The 8,065-nt window shown below is 48.6% G+C and overlaps 1 protein-coding gene across 1 annotated transcript in view; it reads right to left on the reverse strand.

Moving 5' to 3' along the window:
- EARS2 (glutamyl-tRNA synthetase 2, mitochondrial) overlaps nt 1-8,058 on the reverse strand; it is a 35,175-nt gene extending 27,117 nt beyond the window's left edge. Inside the window, exons 1-3 of the mRNA XM_011958314.1 lie at nt 7,968-8,058; nt 7,657-7,694; nt 4,011-4,166 (exon numbers count right to left, since the gene is read on the reverse strand). Of these exons, the coding sequence (XP_011813704.1) occupies nt 4,011-4,026 (16 nt within the window). The 5' untranslated portion in view covers nt 4,027-4,166; nt 7,657-7,694; nt 7,968-8,058. The remainder of the gene's footprint in view (nt 1-4,010; nt 4,167-7,656; nt 7,695-7,967) is intronic.
- Nucleotides 8,059-8,065: the final 7 nt, after the last annotated feature.

An 8,065-nucleotide genomic window follows, 5' to 3' on the forward strand; every position in this document is an offset into this window, starting at 1 on the left:
GGTGCCTGTAGTCCCAGCTACTCAGGAGGCTGAGGCGGGAGAATGGCGTGAACCCGGGAGGTGGAGCTTACAGTGAGCCGAGATGGCGCCACTGCACTCCAGCCGGGGCGACAGAGCAACTCCATCTCAATCAATCAATCAGTAAAATGAAAAACATAAGAAAAGAAAGAATGACTCCCAAAGCAAGGTGCTCTAGAAGTCAGCCACCATGGGGTGCCTGAGTACCTGTCCTCTGCCTCCACAAAATACCAGGGTGGGGGACAAGGTGTGGGTTGCAAGCCTCATTCTCACAATGATGCTGCCACAGGAGTTCCAGGAGGGTGGGGCCCGGCACCATCAGCGCTGTTCATCACTGTATCCCTCATGCCTGGCATGGTACCTGATCAGTAGCAGATCCTCTGTGAAAGTGAAGCCTTCATCTCGCTCTGTGAAGCACCAGGTAATTTGGCTCCTGGAAAGCCTTCTCTTTTTTTTTTTTTTTTGAGACAGCGTCTCACACTGTCGCCTCAGGCTGGAGTATAATGGCATGACTGACAGGAGACAGACAAATTCCTATGCAGTCACGGACAATCCCTGGTGAAATCTGACCTCTAAGCCAAAGACAGCTCAAAGCCTGAAAACCAAACTGTCAGCTCAGGATAGAGTCCATGACTGGAGTGAGAACTTCTTTCTCTGTCTCACCCACTCTCTCTTGATTGGTTCCTTTTGGAGGATATGTCTTAACCAACTGAATGGTCCTTTTTCCAAGACCACTCACGGACCAATCAGCAGACACTCCCCCATTCTAAGCCCATAAAAATGCCAGACTCAGCCTCATAGATGGCTACCACTTTCAGGGTCCACTCTCGCAGTGGAGAGCTTCCCTTGGTCACTCAATAAAATTCTTCTCTGCCGTACTCACTCTACAGTACCTGCACACCTCTTCCTCTTGGTTGCAGGACAAGAACCCAAAACTCGCCAAGCTGCGGGTGATGGGAATAAAAGAGCTGTAACACGCTCCCACTCACCGGACTACGGGAGACAGAGAGCTGTAACACACTCCCGCTCACCGGACTAGGGAGACAGAGAGCTGTAACACGCTCCAGCTCACCGGACTATGGGAGAAAGAGAGCTGTAACACGCTCCCACTCACCGGACTAGGGATACAGAGAGCTGTAACATGCTCACGCTCAACGGACTAGAGGAGAAAGAGAGCTGTAACATGCTCCTGTTCACCAAGCTACAGGAGTGAAGAGCTGAGACAGTGCTGGGGGCTCGGATCTCAGGACTCCCCAAACAAGAGCCGTAACACCCCTTGGAGCTCCACAACTGCTGGCATCTCCCAAGTTTTTGGTTGCCACCATTTTCCCCTCATCTAGATGCCGGCACCCAACAAAGAAGTCACTCGTGGCACACCCTGTCCAGCCATGGGCTGAATGTGGGACCACAGCAGGTGTGGGATCCAAGTGGGCATGAGCCAAGTGCAGCCTGCTGGGCCAAGTGGGCCCAGAAGGCCCAAGCGAGGCCCGACAGAGGTGACGGCAGCTGCAGAGATTTCTGGCTGGTAAAGTGGCACTGAAGGAATCCTGTAACATGATCACAGCTCACAACCTCAACTTCCCCAGGCTCAGGTGATGCTCCCACCTCAGCCTCCCAAGTAGCTGGGAGTATAGGAGTACACCACTACCCCTGGATAATTTTTTATAGAGAAAAGGTCTTACTTCGTGGCCTAGGTTGGTCTTGGACTCCTGGGTCCAAGTGATCCTCTCTCCTTGGTCTCCCAAAGTGCTGGGATTCCAGGCAGGAACTCCTGTGCCCGGCCTGGGAAGCCTTCTATCCTCACATCCCTGGTCATTCTGCTCACTATGGTTAGACCAAGCTGGTCTTTTTGATGCTCCTCAAATACATCCAGAACTTTCCTGCCGTGTGGCCTCCGCATTGGCTATTCTTTTTGCTTTGAACATTCCTCCCCCAGGTCACCACGGGGCTGGCTCCTCACTTCATGCAGGTCTCTGCTCCGGCGTCACCTCCTAAGAGGAGACCACGCTATCTACAAGGGCATCCCTCGCCCCAGTTTCTAAGCCTGTTACTCTTTTCTCCATACTGGTTATTATCATCTAATATCCTATGAAGAATGAATTAGGAGCCAGGAGTGATGGTTCATGACCGTGATGCCAGCACTTTGGGAGGCCAAGGCAGGAGAATTACTTGAAGTCAGGGGTTCAACAGCAGCCTGGGTAACATAGCGAGACCCAATCTCTACAAAAACATTAAATTAATAAAATTAGCCGGGCGTGGTGGCACACAGCTATAGTTCCAGCTACCCAGGAGGCTAAGGTGAGAGGATCCCTTGAGCTCAGGAATTTGAGATTACAGTGAGCTGTGTTTGAACCACTGCACTCTAGCCTGGGCAACAGAGCAAGACTTTGTTTGTTAAAAAAATTTAAAAAACGAGAAATAATTAATCCACTTATCTGTCTTTCCCTTTGTCACTGAGCACAGGGCTTTTTTTTTTTTTTGAGACGGAGTCTCGTTCTGTTGCCCAGGCTGGAGTACAGTGGCGTGATCTAGGCTCACTGCAAGCTCTGCCTCCCAGGTTCAAGTGATTCTCCTGCCTCAGCCTCCCAAGTAGCTGGGATTACAGGCATGCGCCACCACGCCTGGCTAATTTTTGTATTTTTAGTAGAGATGGGGTTTTTGCCATATTGGCCAGGCTGGTCTCGAACTCCTGACCTCAAGTGATCCACATGTCTTGGCTTCCCAAAGTGCTGGGATTACAGGCACGAGCCACCATACCTGGCCATGTGCAGGGTCTTTGTTAAATGTCTCTAGCACCTAGAATGGTCCCTTGATCACAGTATCTGATCTTGTATAGAATCCTTTATTCAACGGACCTTGACGGAACACCTGCTAAAGCCTTTTACAATAAAAGATATGAAATCATTTTGTACTCTTTAGGAATCCAGAGTCTAGTGAGTAATTTACCTGAGATTAGAACACACATCTCAAAACAGTCTTGGGATTTTTCTTTCTTTTTTTTTTTCAATCTCTAAACTAGTAGAGTCTTGGTATTTTTCCTTGGGAATCCCCCCTTTCCTAGTCACACCTGTCCATATAGGTAGACAATTGTCGACCCAGGAAAAGGAAACACACTCCTCTTTGTTCTCCCTAACCTTAGCTGTCCTCAGGATTAAACTTCCCACAAGATCAACTTCAGAAGCTGTATGTGTGGCTTATACAATGCGGTTAAAAAAAAATCTGAGACCAGATTTAATAAAGGTAAGTATTCATCCAGAAAAACTGTATTTCTGGCTCTTCTTGGAACTCAGAAGACTGGACAAGCTGGGCCAGCATTCCCGCATAGGCACAAGGAGCTGGAGCTCAGAGGCACTCCCTCCTCTGGATGAGATGTGGTTTCCACAGCTCAGCAGCACTGGCCCAGCTCCTCCAGTTCCCACTTGGCCTGTGTTTCCTGCCTGGCCCCTGTAGGGAATGGACTTGAGATTCTGAGGTGAAAATAGGAATCTCAAAACAGCCTTGTCAGTGGCTCACACCTGTTATCCCAGCTCTTTGGGAGGCTGTAGCAGGAGGATTGCTTGAGCCCAGGAGTCTGAGAACATCTTAGGCAACACAGCGAGATCTCATCTCTACAAAAAAATAAAAAAATAAAAATTAGCCAGGGGTGGTGGTGCGTGCCGGTAGTCCCATCTACTTGGGAGGCTAAGGTGGGAGGATCACTTGAGCCCAGGTCAAGGCTACAGCAAGCTATGATTGTGCCATGGAACTCTAGCCAACAGAATGAGACCCTGACGCTAAAAAATTAAAAAATAAAGAAACCAGTCTTGGAGCTAGGTTTCAGAGAGCTTCAGCATTTTTTTCAGGTGGCATCTGCTACCCCGGGTAGTACAAACACAGTTATTTCTCCAGAAACTCCTGATTTTCCACTCTGAGCTCCATGAGAAGACCCACAGACTCCTTTTCCTGCTTCCTGTTCCTTCCCTGCAGAAAGATCCTTTCTCTGCCAGGCTCACCTGCCCACTCCAGCATATCCTCAATATTCTCCGCTGCCCCAGGCACAAAGCGAGTCTGATCTGTGTCCTCCAGCCTCAGGATGAAGCTCCCCTGGTACTTCTTAGCAAAGATGTAGTTGTACAGGGCAGTGCGGAGGCCACCCAGGTGCAAGAAGCCTGGAGAAGAGAACAGCTCAGATAAGACAGGGAAGATGAGCTAACAGGACTCAGCAAGGGGCAAGTAAGCACTACTGTGACAGAACGTTGCAATAAATTTCAAAGACCAGCAGGATGCATTGGCTCACACCTGTAATCCTACCACTTTGGGAGGCCAAAGCCAGGGGGATCACTTGAGCCCAGGAGGTTTTTGTAGGTTTTTTTAAGACAGAGTCTCGCTCTATCACCCAGGCTGGAGTGCAGTGGTACAATCTTGGCTCACTGCAACCTCTGCCTCTTGGGTTTAGGAAATTCTCATGCCCAGCCTCCCGAGTAGCTGGGACTACATGTACGTGCCACCACACCCAGCTAATGTTTGTATTTTTGGTAGAGACAGGCGTTCACCATGTTGGCCAGGCTGGTCTTGAACTCCTGACCTCAAGTGATCCCCCAGCCTTGGTCTCCCAAGTGCTGGGATCCACCAACTGCATCCACCACTCTATTTTGATATTTGTCTCAAGGCCAAGTTTTGCCTGAAAGAGAAGCGGGGTTATTCATTGAGGCCATATCATGTACATTTAACTTACAGAAATTCAGTGATGTGTGCTGGGGAAAAAATTAATCACAAGCGAACTAGAAATTTAAAATACTGTACAATCACACTGTGAGCCAGGTGCAGTGGTACAGTCATGGCTCACTGTAGCCTCAACCTCCCAGGCTCAATCAATCCTCCCACGTCAGCCTCCTGAGTAGCTGGAACTACAAGTGTACACCACCATGCCTGGCTAATATTTGTATTTTTTTTTGTAGAGGCAAGGTCTCACTATGTTGCCTAGGCTGGTCTCAAACTCCTGGGCTCAAGCAATCCTTCCACCTCAGCCTGCCAAAGTGCTGGGATTACCGGCATGAGCCACCACACCTTGCCAAGATTTTCACTAATTGAAAATCTTTACACACTAACCAACAGTTATTGCTGGCTTTACACACTAACCAACAGTGGTGTTTGATTCCACTATATTTCTCTTCATCACTTTAAACTCATAAGATTTTCCTTTTTCATCATTCCTGTCTAAAAACTGAAAGTTAACACTTTTTACGGGTTGTCATTACCTCTTACCCTACCTTCTTTGGTCCAGCCCACAGCTCTAAGTCTCCACAACGAGCTCATCTACATTTACAGGTACAAGAGGCAGCAGAGGAGAGGAAAAGCTCTTCTGGGACCAGGCCGACCCTGCTTCAACACTGATGTGTGTAACCTTCGGATAGTTACTGCAAGGACACCAGAAAACCAGTGGTATTCAGCGGCACTAGGTCCCAAGAGTCCCCAAGACAAATGAGGGCCCCAGCTGCTAAAAACAAAGCCTCTTACATTAAGCATACGTGCAGTCAAATTCTGCATCCACCATTTATTAGTTGCTACCCCTTTGGAAGGAACTCAACTTTTATGAGCTTCTATTTCCTCAACTGTCAGAGGGATTAAGAGCAAAAAAATAAGAATTTTCCTCATTATAGGGTTGCTCAGAGGTCTAAATGCTGACCAAAGTAAACCCTCAATTAATTTCAGCTACTGTAATGATCTGTGCCTGATAATTCTTTTATCTGTTTATAGTCAAAAGCCTTTCCCACATGGGCTTTTCCCGCAAATGAGCAAGAAAATAAAGAGGATGTTTATTAAGTGCTTTCTGGGTGCACTAGACCTTGCTAATTGGTTCAGCTGCATGAGCTTAACCCCATAAGACAGACACTATTAGCCCTGTTTTCACAAATAGTAAAACTGAGGCTCAGATTCATTAAATAATTTGCACATCTAGGCCAGGTGCGGTGGCTCACGCCTATAATCCCAGCACTTTCGGAGGCCGAGGCAGGTAGATCACTTGAGCTCAGGAGTTCGAGACCAGCCTGGACAACATGGCAAAACCCCATCTCTACAAGAAAACACAAAAATTAGCTGGGCGTAGTGGTCACACACTTGTAGTCCCAGCTACTCGGGAGGCTGAGGTGGGAGGATCACTTGAGCCCCAGAGGCTGAGGTTGCAGTGAGCCGAGATTGCACCACTGCACTCCAGCCTGGGCGACAGAGCCAGACCCTGTCCCCAAATAATAATAATAATTTGCACATCTAGTAAGTTACACATCTAACAAATGGCATAGACAGAAATTTGTATCCAGGCAATCCCAGGCTTTGGCATTCTACATAAGTGCTCTTCAAAACAAAGTGTGCGATCCAGTGCAGGTCTGAAAACAGTTATCAGTTCACAATCATGTACAGAAACTGAGCGTAAAGGTTTAGAAACTTTTGTAGTTGCTGTTCTTTTGAGATGGAGTCTCACTCTGTCACCCAGGCTGGAGTGTAGTGGCACGATCTCGGCTCACTGCAACCTCTGCCTCCTGGGTTCAAACGATTCTCGTGCGTCAGCCATCTGAGTAGCTGGGATTACAGGCCTGGGCCACATGCCCAGCTAATTCTTGTATTTTAGTAGAGACAAGGTTTTGCCGTGTGGGCCAGGCTGCAGAAACTTACATAGCAACCTGACAGCATGATTTTACCTCTGCTAACCCCAATAAAAAGAGATGGGTTTGTATTTTGGATGTTTTCAAAATTTTATTTTTCTGGTCATTAATTTATATTAATTTTGTGGAAATACTCACACAATTGATTGGAAATTTAAAACCAGCACTTCTACCACAGATGGTTTGAAAAGCACTGCTCTACGCTATACTGACCGCCAGAAAGATCCTATCATGTACAGCTGGGATTTTGCCACAAAGATCCTTGTATGTTCATCCCGGCATTTGGGATGAGAGACATACTCAGTGTAGAGAAGGTAGAAGGTAGCCTTACTGGTGGGAACCAGAAGGCCCTGACAAGATCTCTAACAGGCTATAAAATGGGTCTCTCTCACCCTCTAGCTTGCTAAGATCCCAACAACACTAGCACACTGCCTTGGTACCTGCGATTTCCTCTACCCAGAAGATTCCTTCTTTTTTGTTTCTGAGACGGAGTTTCGCTCTTGTTGCCCAAGCTGGAGTGCAATGGCGAGATCTTGGCTCACTGCAACCTCCATCTCCCGGGTTCAAGTGATTCTCCTGCCTCAGCCTCCCAAGTAGCTGGGATTACAGGCATGCGCCACCATGCCCGGATAGTTTTGTACTTTCAGTAGAGACGGGGTTTCACCATGTTGGTCAGACTGGTCTCAAGTGACCCACTTGATCTCAAGTGATCCACCCACCTCGGCCTCCCAAAGGGCTGGGATTACAGGCTTGAGCCACCCCACTCGGCCTCCAGAAGGTTCCTTCTATAGGCTTCACGCAGCGCGCTCCTTCTTGTCATTTGGATCTCAGCTCAAATGTTACCTGCTCAGTAAATCCTTCTGGAGCGCCCTTCTTAACTCCCAGTCTCCTATCCTGTTTCACTTCCCGCATGGCACATGTGACTCTAAAATTACGTTTATTTTTATAGGTGTCTGCGGCAGCCACCAGAGTGCAGACTTCTAGAGAGCAGGGCCCCTACCTTTCTCAATGATCACTGTATCCCAGTGTCTACAACACCTGGCACACAGTTTGTCATCAATACACGTGTACGGAATGCATAAAAGACCGAAAGAGGTGGGATGGCACAAAAAACACAAAGAAATTCCTGGCAATTTGAAATATTTCTGTTCCCGCACCTCAGTTTCCGCCTCTGTAGAATGGGCCAGCGCTGCCTTAACCCTCCTCCGCCCGCCCACTTGACACCACCGGAAAGGATTCTTTCCGGAACACTCGGGGGGCGGAGACGAGACAGGGGGCCTCGGCCTGTAGTGTCACGTCCGCCAAGGTTACCTGTGGGGCTGGGAGCGAACCGCACTCGCACCGCAACCCCGGGACCAGTGCCCAGGCTGGCCTCGCGCCGTCCTACGGGGCGGCCAGAGGCCGCCGAG

This window comes from Colobus angolensis, unplaced genomic scaffold, assembly GCF_000951035.1.
Source record: "Colobus angolensis palliatus isolate OR3802 unplaced genomic scaffold, Cang.pa_1.0 Scaffold468, whole genome shotgun sequence".
Taxonomy (NCBI): Eukaryota; Metazoa; Chordata; class Mammalia; order Primates; family Cercopithecidae; genus Colobus; species Colobus angolensis.